General features: G+C 49.3%; 1 protein-coding gene across 1 annotated transcript in view; it reads right to left on the reverse strand.

Annotated features, from left to right (window-relative positions):
* Positions 1 to 13,237, reverse strand: part of LOC128842858 (uncharacterized) — a 25,558-nt gene continuing 12,321 nt past the window's right edge. The window contains exon 3 of the mRNA XM_054039105.1: positions 1 to 626. Coding sequence (XP_053895080.1) covers positions 529 to 626 — 98 coding nt within the window. The 3' untranslated portion in view covers positions 1 to 528. The remainder of the gene's footprint in view (positions 627 to 13,237) is intronic.

Here is a 13,237-nt window from a genome sequence, read left to right on the forward strand (position 1 = left end):
TTTCTTTCCTAAAAATCCATTTATTGAAAAGAAAATGCATTTATTGAAAAGAGATACAACTGCTTGGGAAACAGAGGGCAAGGGGGAGGGGAACGGTACAATCACAGATTTGCATATGTCTGGTGTGCTGTGCAATGAGTGCTGCACTTCAGGATGGCTATACTGCATGATGATGGGGGTTGAGTGCAGTGGGTAAGGGTCATAGTTTTCAGGGCTGGGTGGTGAAGCTACAGGTGTTGGAAGCAGCTGGTGGCGATAAGAACCTGGATGTTGGGGAAAGTGGGTTGGAGGTGACATGGGGGCACAAGAGAGAGTTTTGGGACAAGGGCTGCAGGGGGGGAGCGGGTGCGGATGTGCTCCGCCTGCATTGCTACGAGCACCTGTATCGAGTCCGCTTGGCTCTCTGTGATGCTTAGCAGCCACTCCGTGCTTTGGTGCCGGCGATCCGCATTCTGCTGGCGGACCCTCCTTTCACTCTCCCACCACTCCTGCACTTTTTGATTTTCATTACTTGAATGCTGCATTACTTCATGCAACGTCTTCCTTGCTTCTACGTGGCCTCTTTCTGATTCTTTGGAGTCTTTCGGCCGGTGATAACATGGACGGCTGAGATCTCAAGGTTGCATCTGTAAAGACAAAATGCAATACTTAACAGAGGCAGCATTGTTCACACCAGACAAAGCAACGATTCCCCCATACTTAAGGGCAAGCACAGTCTACACAATAGCATAATTTGCCCGTTCCAAAGCGAGCGCACATAACCCTAGGGAGCCCCAAAATGGTGAGTAAGCAGAGGGTCAAGCGTGACTGATTGTTTCATGGCCGTACTGTCCTCTAGGTTTCTGTGCCTTGGGGAGAGCCAACAGTGGAAGGGGGCCCCTATACTGAACACTGTCCCCACATTTTCCACAGGAGTTCTTCCTGGAAGATATCTCGTTGCTGAGGGTGACCTGGGAAGCAAGGGAGGGTCTTCAAGTGCAATGCGGCTTCTGCCCAGGCCCATATGCAGCTTGCCTGTGTGCAGCATTGGTTCCCCCGCCCCTCACGGCACAGTGATGCAGACAAGTTAGCCTGACTGGGACAAGGACCACAGTGGGTCTCCCATGAAACCCGCGCAAGCGCATTGCCCAAGTTCTGGGTGAGACCTTTGAAGAGATCACTGAGGCAGATTACCGCGATGTGAGAGATCACATCAACGCCATATTCCGCATCTAGGCATGCATACAGCCCTAACCCTTCTTGCCCCAAGAGCCTGCACCAAATAATTTCCTTCCCAAAATAAAAGTCGCTTAGCGGGAACCTCCTCCGGTGTTTGTTCTTCCCCCAGCACCAGCCGCCATGACTGGCTACCTTCCTCCTGGCTTGAGAACAGCTCCTGGCTGCATGCATCTAGGGATTCTGGGGTATTATCCTTGCTCCCACTTTGCTACTCCTCCTCTTGCCTTGTTGGACTGGACTATGAAGTGCCCATGGTGGTTCCTCAGAGTGGAGGTGGGGTCGCCCCCAACTATCGCGTCCAACTCTTTGTAGAAATGGCCGGTCCTGGGGTAGCATGGGGTGGTGGTTTGCCTCGCGGGCTTTGTGGTAGGCATTCCACAGCTCCTTCACTTTTTAACCCTGCACTGCAGTGCATCCCGGTCATGGCCCCTTCCCATCATGTCCCTTGATATCTGCCTGAAGGTATTGTAATTCCTATGGCTGGAGCGCAGCTGGGACTGGACAGCTTCCTCCCCCCCACAAACACTGATGAGGTCCAGCAACTTGCCATTGCTCCACACTGGGGACCACCTGGCGTGTGGAGGCATGGTCACCTGGAAAGATTCACTGATAGCATTCCACACCTGGCTGAGCAAACTGGAAGAGATTTTTCAAAATTCCCAGAGAATTTAAAGGGTGGGTCTGACGGTTGGTCACCTGAGGGCAGGGCAGTAGAGTTCAAAGTGAGAACCAGAATGGCTAGAAAAGGCATCGTGGGACACTTCTGGAAGCCAATCAGAGCACACTATAGGATCAGGGCGTCCACACTTGCACCTTGGCGCTCCTCTTTGACTGGATCTATGAATAAATCTATGACTGGGTTCGGACAGTACTTGCTTTTTAGGCAAAACAATGAATGATGCAATCTGAAGCTGGTATTGCATCATACATGATATGAATTGCATCATTTTATTCCTAGAAGTCATGGATGATGCAATCATAACGAAGCTTACATCACTCTCCTGAACAAATTGCCCTATATCAGGTCTAGAAATCATACAGTGTCGTGCTCTCTTATTTGTCAGTGTTTGATTTTGCAAAGGGACACATTTCTGTTTAGCCAAAGTGAGCAGAGATGCCTCGTACTTGTGTGAGCAGTGCAGATAACTTCTGCTATGTTTGTGGTGAAGTGGCTTTTGCATCACAAAAGCGCAGTATAACCACTATAGTTAAGAAAGCCTATCACCTTTATTTTGTCTGCAAAATTGGAGATCAGGACAAGAGGTGGGCCCCACAGCTCTGCTGCAACACTTGTGCAACAAATCTTCGCCAGTGGTTGAACAGGAAAAGGAAATCTATACCTTTTGCAGTGCCAAATATTTGGAGAGAGCCAACAGATCATACCAGCAATTGTTACTTCTGCATGGTGCCTCCAGTTGGGAAAGGTGTGTCAAAGAAGAAAAAGTGGACTGTGCATTATCCAAACATTCCATCAGCTATACGCCTAGTACCCCACGGAGAAGGACTGCCGGTTCCTGAAGCACCAGAATCATTCTCACTTGAGTCAGACAAGGAAGAGGCAGAGGATGAAACTTCTGGTCCTGAACCATCAATGTCACAGGACCCACATTTTCTCCCATCCTCCTCCTCTGAACCACACCTCATAACACAAGGTGAACTGAATGACCTTGTCAGGGATTTGGAACTACCCAAGAGTAAGGCAGAGCTGTTGGGCTCCAGACTACAGCAGTGGAATCTGGTGATGTTAGGGTTTCCATGTTCCGTGACCGTCAAAAGGATCTTGTCCCATTCTTCTTCGTGGAAGGTGATCTTGTAGCCTGCAACAACATCGATGGTGTGATGGCAGCCCTCAAAATCGTTCACGATCCAGATGAGTGGAGACTGTTCATTGATTCATCGAAGACGAGTCTTAAAGCTGTTTTACTGCATAATGGCAATGTTTTGCCATCAATTCCAGTTGGTCATGCAGTCCATATGAAGGAAACCTATGACAACATGAAACAACTTTTGAGGTGCATAAACTATGACCAACATCAGTGGCAGCTTTGTGGCGATTTGAAGGTTGTTGCTCTCTTGCTTGGTCTGCAGACTGGATACACAAAGTACTGCTGTTTTCTCTGCGAATGGGATAGCCGTGCAAGAGACTGCCACTACATCAAGAAAGATTGGCCACTCCGACAGTCATTGGAGCCTGGGAGGAAAAGTGTTCAGCATCCACCACTTGTTGAATCAAGGAAGATTTTGTTACCACCCTTACACATCAAACTGGGTCTGATGAAGAACGTTGTCAAGGCCATTGACAAAACACAAGCAGCTTTCAAGTACCTCTGTGGAAAATTTCCAAGGTTAAGTGAAGCTAAGATAAAGGAAGGTGTCTTTGTTGATCCTCAGATTCGTGAACTTCTTCGAGATGATGCATTTGACCATGCACTGTGTGGCAAGGAAAAGACGGCATGGAAAGCCTTCCAGTTAGTGGCAATAAATTTTCTCGGAAACAACAAGGCAGACAACTACAGGTTGTTGGTGGAAAACCTCCTCAAGGCATACAAAAGCCTTGGTTGCAACAGGTCACTAAAGATACATTTTTTGCACTCTCATCTAGATTTTTTTCCACCCAACTGCGGAGCAGTGAGCGACGAGCACGGCGAGCGATTTCACCAGGACATTGCAACAATGGAGAAACGCTATCAGGGCAATGCTTGCAGACTATTGCTGGACAGTGACAAGAGATGCTCCATTTAATGAATACAAGAGACAAGCCAAGAAGCACCGAGTAGGCACTGAATAGGACTAAACTATGTACATAATAATTTTTTGCCTTTTGATTCATAATAAATGTTATTTATATAACCCTTTTGCTGATTTTTAAAGTGTTACATAAACAGGACAGGTGAAATATTATCATGTAAAGCAACCATAAACACACGAAAAGACACAGGTTTACAATTTATGATTAAAACTCTACTATCTACACAATATACATAGACATAAAATGTAAAAACTTAAATATCTTAGAAACAGTAGCCAATCAGTTGTTTTAATTGTCACATTTGAATTCAGCACATCAAAATACATAATAAATAGCACATTTTATCTCTGAAGCAGATGACTTCTCAAATTGTAGACCAGTGTAATGAAATGGGTGCAGAGCTCTGGGTACATGGAGGTGGGGTAGATAATGAAATGGATGCAGAGCTGTGGGGATGGGGTAGATAATGAATCGGGTTCAGAGCTGTGCCCCAAAATTCATATTCCAAGTGAACTGGTGGATGTATGCATGGTTTGTGCATAGATTGGGGTGCACTGGCAGAGTTGTGGGGTTCATGATGTTGGGGTGCATTATATCCACCTTATGGTCCATTCATCCAATCCATACTTCTTTAACTTGGTGGCAAGAATACTGTGGGAGACCGTATCAAAAGCTTTGCTAAAGTCAAGGAATAACAAGTCCACTGCTTTCCCCATATCCACAGAGCCAGTTATCTCATCAAAGAAGGCAATTAGGTTAGTCAGACATCACTTGCCCTTGGTGAATCCATGCTGACTGTTCCTGATCACTTTCCTCTCCTCTCAGTGCTTCAGAATTGATTCCTTGAGGACCTGCTCCATGACTTTGCCAGGAACTGAAGTGAGGCTGACCGGTCTGTAGTTCCCTGGGTTCTCTTTCTTCCCTTTTTAAAATATGGGCACTATATTTGCTTTTTTCCAATCATCCAGGACCTCCCCCGCTCGCCACAAATTTTCAAAGATAATAGCCAATGGCTCTGCAATCACATCAGCCAACTCCCTCAGCATTAGATCTGGACCCATGAACTTGTGCATGTCCAGCTTTTCTAAATAGTCCTTAACCTGTTCTTTTACCACTGAGGGCTGCTCACCTCCTCCCCAGGGCCGGCTCTAGGCATCAGCAAAGCAAGCAGGTGCTTGGGGTGGCAAATTTGCAGAAGCGCAAGAATCCAGCATGAGAGCTGAGAACCAACAGGGATCCCTGGGAGCTGTAGTTCCTTGGTTAGCTCCCTGCCTATAGAGCCAGCCCCGGAGCAGGGAAAGAACTACATTTCCCAGCATTCCCTCAGCTGCAATTAACAGGAAAGGGAGGGGAAAGGAGTGTAGAACTGAAACCTCATGCTGCAGCTTGCTGTACATGGTAGGGACAGAGCCAGCTCTAGGTTTTTTGCCGCCCCCCACCTCAGCCCTGGGCTCCCCCTGCACCGCTGTGTTGCCCCAGCCCTGGACTCTCCCTCGCCCACACCCCCTGCTGTCCCAGCTCTGGCCCCCACCTGCACCCCCCTGCTGCCCCAGCCCTGGGCTCTCCCCCCACCCACATCTCCTGCCACCCCAGCCCTGGGCTCTTCTTCCCCCCCCCCCGCACCGCACTTCCTGCCGCCCCAGCCTGGGCTCTTCCCGCCCCCCCCCCCCCCGCACCTGCACCTCCTGCCGCCCCAGCCCTGGGCTCTCCCCCAAAGAAAGAATTGGGTGGACTAAATGGACATTGCACCTCTCTGTCTGAAGCCTAGCAAGGCAGGTACGTGGTTCCCACTAGAACTTAAAATGAAAAGTAAGGGAGAGGAGGCTCTACTAGACTGGGCAATTTTAGATACAGTACCAGGCACATAGGAGGATTTACACTTCTGAGCCATGGAAGCAGAAATTGACTTTTCCAGATTTAGCCAATATTCCGAAAGGGAATCCAGCACCTGCCTTCCAGATTTGAACACCATCAAAATTCAGGAGTGCTCAAGCTCAATTTGGGCAGCTGTTACTTCATTTCTCCCAAATCAAATATACTGATCCACTGTAACTTGCTGTAGGAAAAAGTAGAATAAATTGAGCAAGAAATGCTTCCCAGTGGTTATTAGGACTGGAATTGCTATTTTCAACAGCCATTGCTTTTATTATTATTATTTATTATTAAGTTTTAGTTTTATTTGTTTAAAAGGAAGACAGTGATATTGCATTGGCAAATTCCCCATAGAAACAAAGAATGGAACAAAAGAATAATAAAGGTACCTCAACTTTTCCTCATTTATGTAGGACAGTCTTAGAATATGCATCCAGATATCCTTCAATCACACAAGCTGAAAATTGTTCCACTTTACTGCAGTGGATCTGTAACCATATGGGAACCAATCCTGTCTGTGTTCTGTGCACATCCAACATTCCTGTGGAATGACCCGCCCTGGGAGCGAGTTACCAGTGACCCAGGGCTGGGGTGGCAGGAGGGTGCAGTGTGTGTGTGTTGGGGGGGCAGCAAAAAAATCTAGAGCCGGCCTTGCTCCTCCCTATACTGTGTTGCCCAGTGCAGCAGTGTGGGAGCTGACTGTCTGTGAAGACCAAGGCAAAAAAGACATTACATACTTCAGCTTTTTCCACACGTTGCCTCCCTCATTCAGTAAGGAGCCCACTGCTTCTTGTTGCTAACATACCTGAAGAAACCCTTCTTGTTACTCTTTTAACAATCTCTTGCTAGCTGCAACTGCAAGTGTGATTTGGCCTTCCTGATTTCACTCCTGCACGCCTGAGCAATATTTTTATACTCCTCCCTAGTCATCTGTCCAATCTTCCACTTCTTGTAAGCTTCTTTTTTGTGTTTAAGATCAGCAAGGATTTCACTGTTAAGCCAAGCTGGTTGCCTGCCATATTTGCTATTCTTTCTGGGCAGCAGGATGGTTTGTTCCTGTGCTCTCATAAGGCTTCTTTAAAATACAGCCAGCTCTCCTGGACTCCTTGCCCCCTCATATTAACCTCCCAGGGGTTCCTGCTCATCAGTTCCCTAAGGGAGTCTAAGTCTGCTTTTCTGAAGTCCAGGGTCCATATTTTGCTACTCTCCTTTCTTCCTTTTGTCAGGATCCTGAACTCAACCATCTCATGGTCACTGCTGCTGAGGGTGCCACCAACTTCTACTTCCCCTACCAATTCTTCCCTGTTTGTAAGCAGCAGATCAAGAGGAGCATGGCCCCTAGTTGGTTCCTCCCGCACTTGTACCAGGAAGTTGTCCCCAACACTCTCCAAAAACTTCCTGAATTGTCTGTGCATTGCTGTATTGCTCTCCCAGCAGATGTCAGGGTGATTGAAGTCCCCCATTAGAACCAGGGCCTGTGATCTGGAAACTTCAGTTAGTTGTCCGAAGAAAGTCTGGTCTACCTCATCTTTCTGATCCGATGGTCTATAGCACACACCCACCATGACATCACCCTTGTTGCTCTCGCCTCTAAACTTAACCCAAAGAATCTCAAGAGGCTTTTCTCCAGTTTCATACTGGAGCTCTGAGCAATCATACTGCTCTTACATACAATGCAACTCCTCCACCTTTCCTCCCGTACCTATCTTTCCTGAACACTTATACCCATCCATGACAGTGCTCTAGCCCCACCAAGTTTCTGTTATTCCAATCACATCATAGTTCCTTGACTGTTATCTGTTATCTACAGCCAGGCATTCAGATAGCATAGAATATGCTTTGAAGAAAAATTCACTGAACGCACTTAAAACCACCTTCTCCAAACAAGAACACTCCACCAGAGATGTAGGGTGCACCATGGAACAGACCACCCAACTGAGAAAACGCTTCAATATAGAGGGGCGGGGGGGGGGAACATCTGATCATACACCCCTAGTTGTCAGCTACTGCCCCACACTGGAACCCGTACTGGGTATAGTGACAGACCCAGACCAGTGGGGTACAGGAGTCTGGTAGAGGGCAAATATACTGGTCACTGGATGAGTAGTTTTCTGTTCCCTGAGTGACCAGAGCAGGGGCTGCACTAGAGTAATCAGGAACCTGCTAGAACCAGTTAAGGCAGGCAGGCTAATTAGGACACCTGGAGTCAATTAAGAAGCTGCTAGAATCTATTAAGGCAAGCTAATCTAGGCACCTGGGCTTTAAGAAGGAGCTGACTTCAGTTTGTGGGGCGAGTGTGAGGAGCTGGGAGCAAGAGGTGCAAGGAGCTGAGAATGAGAGGGTGTGCTGCTGGAGGACTGAGGAGCACAAGCGTTATCAGACACCAGAAGGAAGGTCCTGTGGTGAGAATAAGGAAGGTGTTTGGAGGAGGCCATGGCGAAGTAGCCCAGGGAGTTGTAGCTGTCATGCAGCAGTTACAGGAGGCACTATAGACAGCTGCAGTCCACAGGGCCCTGGGCTGGAACCCGGAGTAGAGGGCAGGCCTGGGTTCCCCCCAAACCTCCCAATTAACCTGGACTGTGGGTTCTTCCAAAGGGGAAGGTCTCTGGGCTGTTCCCCAACCCACATGGTGAATCTCTGAGGCAGGAAAATCCACCAATAAGTGCAGGACCCACCAAGATAGAGGAGGAACTTTGTCACAACTGGTGTCAGGAGTGGGATCTTGGTGTGCACAGCACAGCAGAAGAAGGAGGGTGATTTAAAAAAAAAAAAAAAAAGGGAGAGGGTTTATTTATTATTTTTTTTCATCACAATGGACGACGTAGTGCGGGCACTGATACAAGCCACAGTGGCCCAGCAGGAGGCTACCCGTGTCCAGGCAGCCGCCCAACAGGAGGCAGTGTGGCTGCAGCAAGAGACTAATCGCCTGCTGATGGACCAGGCTGCCCAAGACCGAGCTATGTTGCGGGAACTGGTAAACCAGGTAAAGACCCTTACAGAGCTGAACTGCGGCCATGATGGGACGCGGCTCATACGGGCCAGCCATTGGCTGCAGAAAATGATGCGGGAGGATGATGTAGAGGCATACCTTCTAGCCTTTGAGAGGACAGCCCTACGGGAGGCCTGGCCTCGAGATCAGTGGTCTGGCATCCTTGCCCCATTCCTGTGTGGGGAGGCCCAAAAGGCCTACCATGATCTGCCTGAAGAGGCTGCAGCAGACTACCCCCTGCTGAAAGCAGAGATCCTGGCCAGATCTGGGGTAACAACCGCAGTGTGGGCCCAGCGGTATCACGGTTGGAGGTACCAGGAAGACAAAACCCCGTGATCCCAATTGTATAACATCATCCATCTCGCACGAAAGTGGTTGCAAACAGAGTCCTGGAGTCCGGAAGAGATACTAGAGGTTCTGGTCATCGACCAATACTTGAAGGGACTACCACCAGACCTTCGTGCCTGAGTAAGCCAGAATGAATCCGCCATCTATGATGAGGTTGTTGCTCTCGTAGAGAGGTAAAGGACAGCGAGGGAGCTGACCCGACCAATTAAGGAAGAGGCACCCCGGGTTAAACTAGCAGTACCAAGCCCTAATGAAGGCCCATCAGAGGCCACAAAGAGTCGGAGCACTGAGGGAGAAGAGGATCGGGATGTTAGACTGCCCAAACCAAGAGACCGGGGAACGCCTAGGGCTCCATACAGATGTTATGCCTGCGGGGAGTGGGGACACATAGCTGCACAGTGTCCCAATGCAGAGGAGCCTATGCAGTGTAACCTGGGGAACTGGGCAGATCCATGCTCCCTAATCCACCTTGTGGGGGTCTCACTAACCCCACATATGAATACCAGATCAGTGAAACTAAATGGGGTAGGGACCACGGCACTGGTTGATTTGGGGAGTGCTATCACGCTTATCTCAGGGAAGCTTGTGAAGCGTAGTCAGTTGTTGCAGTCTAAATGTATGGGGATAACATGTGTCCATGGGACAGTTAGTTTCTACCCCACCATCCCAGTAAAAATCGAGATCCAAGGGAACACTACTGAGGTAACAGCAGGTGTAGTCCCTAAACTCCCATACCCGGTGCTCATAGGGAGGGACTTCCCAGGGTTTGGAAACTTACTCCCAGTAGGGGGATTGGAGAAAGATGGAGACCCTAAAATTGATGAGGCATCCACAGCAGACTGTCAACCCCCAATCTTCTCTGAAATATCCCCAGATTTGTTCTCCACTCCCAGACAGGATAGAAAGACAAAAAGGGAAAGAAGGGCAGCTAAGGCCTTGGGAACCTGAATACTGACCCAAAGCCAGAGGGTCGCTCTTGTAGGTAGGCGGACCCACGCAGCTGAAAAGGAGGCCACATAGGAGGGAGAAGCACCTGAGTCTGACCCCCACCCTAATGCTTCTGAACCAGTAGAGGCAACAGAGACTGGGCCCCTAGCTCTTGGGCAGATAAGCCACGGGAGAGGAAATTTTGGACGGGACCAGGCAGAAGACCCAAGGTATGACAACATTAGGAAGGAGGTGACTGAAATAGATGGGGTCCCTGTGGAAGGGAAAACCCAGGGACCAGGACCCTACTTCATAATGAAGAAGGATCTCTTATACCGGGTTGCACCAGTACAGGAGCAGAAGATACAGCAGATCCTAGTACCTCAAAAACACCAGAACACTGTATTAAGTCTTACTCATAGTCATCTTTTGGGGGGGGCATTTGGGGGTAGAGAAGACCCTGGCACAAGTCCTACGACGGTTCTTCTGGCCCGGAGTACATGAAGAAGTGCAGAGGTACTGTGCCTCCTGCCCGGAGTGTCAGCTGCACAGTCCCCGTCCCCACTTGAGGGCACCTTTAGTACCCCTTCCCATCATAGAGGTCCCCTTCGAGCGAATAGCCATGGACCTAGTGGGACCCCTGGAGAAGACGGCTCGGGGCCACCAATATATACTTGTTGTTTTGGACTATGCTACTCGCTACCCAGAAGCCACCCCCCTGCGGAACACGGCCTCTAAAACTATAGCCAAAGAGCTGGTGGGGATCTTTGCCCGAATGGGGCTACCAAAGGAGATATTAACCGACCAAGGAACCCCATTTATGTCGAAGCTAATGAAGGACTTCTGTACGCTGCTCCATATACATACCCTGAGAACTTCGGTCTACCATCCACAGACTGATGGGTTGGTAGAAAGGTTTAACCGAACCCTCCAGGCTATGATAAGGAAGGGGTAAGTCGGGATGGGAAGGATTGGGACACCCTACTACCCTACCTTATGTTCGCTATCCGGGAGGTACCACAGGCCTCAACTGGGTTTTCCCCCTTCGAGTTATTATACGGGCGTCACCCCTGTGGCATACTAGATATCACCAAAGAGATCTGGGAAGAGGAACCCAATGAGGGGAGAAATATAATAGAGCATGTAATGTAGATGCGAGACCGGATAGCCTGGGTTACCCCTATTGTACGGGAACATTTGGAGAAGGCACAGGAGGCCCAGCGAACCCATTACAATCACCAGGCAAAAGTGCGACAGTTCCAACCAGGGGATTGGGTTATGGTGTTGGTACCCACAGCAGAAAGCAAGCTTCTGGCCCAATGGCAGGGGCCCTATGAGGTGGTTGAACCCGTGGGGGAAGTAACCTACAAGGTGCGGCAGCCAGGACGCAGAAAACAACAGATTTATCACGTTAACCTTCTGAAACCCTGGCATGCACAATGGTCCAAAAAGATCTAACCCAGGAAAACAAGCCTTCCAAACAGGTGAGAGTGTCTCCTGATCTAATACCAGACCAGAAGAATGAGGTGTCTGAGATGATCTTCCGGAACCAAGATGTGTTCTCGACAAAACCGGGTCGAACAACCGAGACATATCACCAAATCGTCACGAACCCTGGGGCCAGAGTAACAATGAGGCCCTATCGGGTGCCAGCAGCAAAAAGGGAGGAAATAAAAGCAGAAGTAAAAAAAATGTTGGAGTTGGGGATCATCGAAGAATCCCACAGTCAGTGGTCCAGCCCAATCGTGCTGGTGCCCAAACCTGATGGCACCACAAGATTTTGCAACGACTTCCGGCGACTAAACGAAGTATCCCAGTTCGTCGCGTACCCCATACCTCACATAGATGAGCTAGTGGACCGTCTGGGTAATGCCCGGTACTTGACTACCCTAGACTTGACAAAGGGGTACTGGCAGATTCCCCTTGCAGAAGACGCAAAGGAAAAGACTGCGTTCTCTACACCAGAGGGTCTTTTTCAATATACTGCCCTCTCTTTTGGACTACATGGGGCCCCAGCTACCTTCCAGTGCCTCATGAACAAGCTATTACGCCTGCATAACAGTTATGTTGCTGCCTACTTAGACGATGTGGTCATTCATACCCCAGACTGGGAAACCCACCTGGAGAAGGTGGAGGCAGTCCTCGATACCTTCAGGCAAGCTGGCCTTACAGCAAACCCTGCCAAGTGCGCTGTAGGGTTTACAGAGGCCAAATATCTTGGCTACATTGTGGGAAAAGGTCTGGTAAAACCCCAAGTGAACAAGTTAGAGGCCATCCAAAATTGGCCCCGACCAATTCGCAAGAAACAAGTCCGGGCGTTCCTAGGTGTGGTGGAGTATTACTGACGATTTATCCCCCACTTTGCCACAAGAGCAAGCCCCCTGACAGACCTAGTGAAAGCCTGTGGACCTGATCTGGTGGGATGGTCTGACGCAGCAGAGGAAGCATTCACAGACCTATGGACTGCCCTCTGCAGTAACCCTGTACTGATAGCCCCTGATTTCACCAAGGAGTTTATCCTGCAGACGGATGCATCAGAAGTAGGGTTGGGGGCCATTCTATCACAGATGGTTGGGGAGGAGGAACACCCAATTCTATACCTCAGTCGGAAACTCCTTCCAAGGGAACAAAAATATGCAGTGGTGGAGAGAGAATGCCTCGCTGTAAAATGGGCCATGGAAACATTGCGCTACTACCTGCTTGGGCGCAGATTTGTCCTCGTGACCGACCATGTCCCTCTTCAATGGATGCAGCGGAACAAGGAGAACACCACAAGGGTGATCAGATGGTTCTTATCCCTCCAACCTTTCCAGTTCCGTGTGCAACACAGAGCAGGGAGCCATCATGGCAACGCCGATGGCTTGTCACGTGTGCACTGTCTGGCGTCCCAAGCTGCCCAACCCCTTGGCGTTGAGCAGGGGGGAGGGATATGTGACAGACCCAGACCAGGAGGGTACAGGAGTCTGGTAGCGGGAAAATATACTGGTCACTGGATGAGTAGTTTTCTGTTCCCTGAGTGACCAGAGCAGGGGCTGCACTAGAGTAATCATGAACCTGCTAGAACCAGTTAAGGCAGGCAGGCTAATTAGGACACCTGGAGTCAATTAAGAAGAAGCTGCCAGAATCTATTAAGG

The sequence above is a fragment of the Malaclemys terrapin genome, chromosome 9, assembly GCF_027887155.1.
Source record: "Malaclemys terrapin pileata isolate rMalTer1 chromosome 9, rMalTer1.hap1, whole genome shotgun sequence".
Lineage (NCBI taxonomy): Eukaryota > Metazoa > Chordata > Testudines > Emydidae > Malaclemys > Malaclemys terrapin.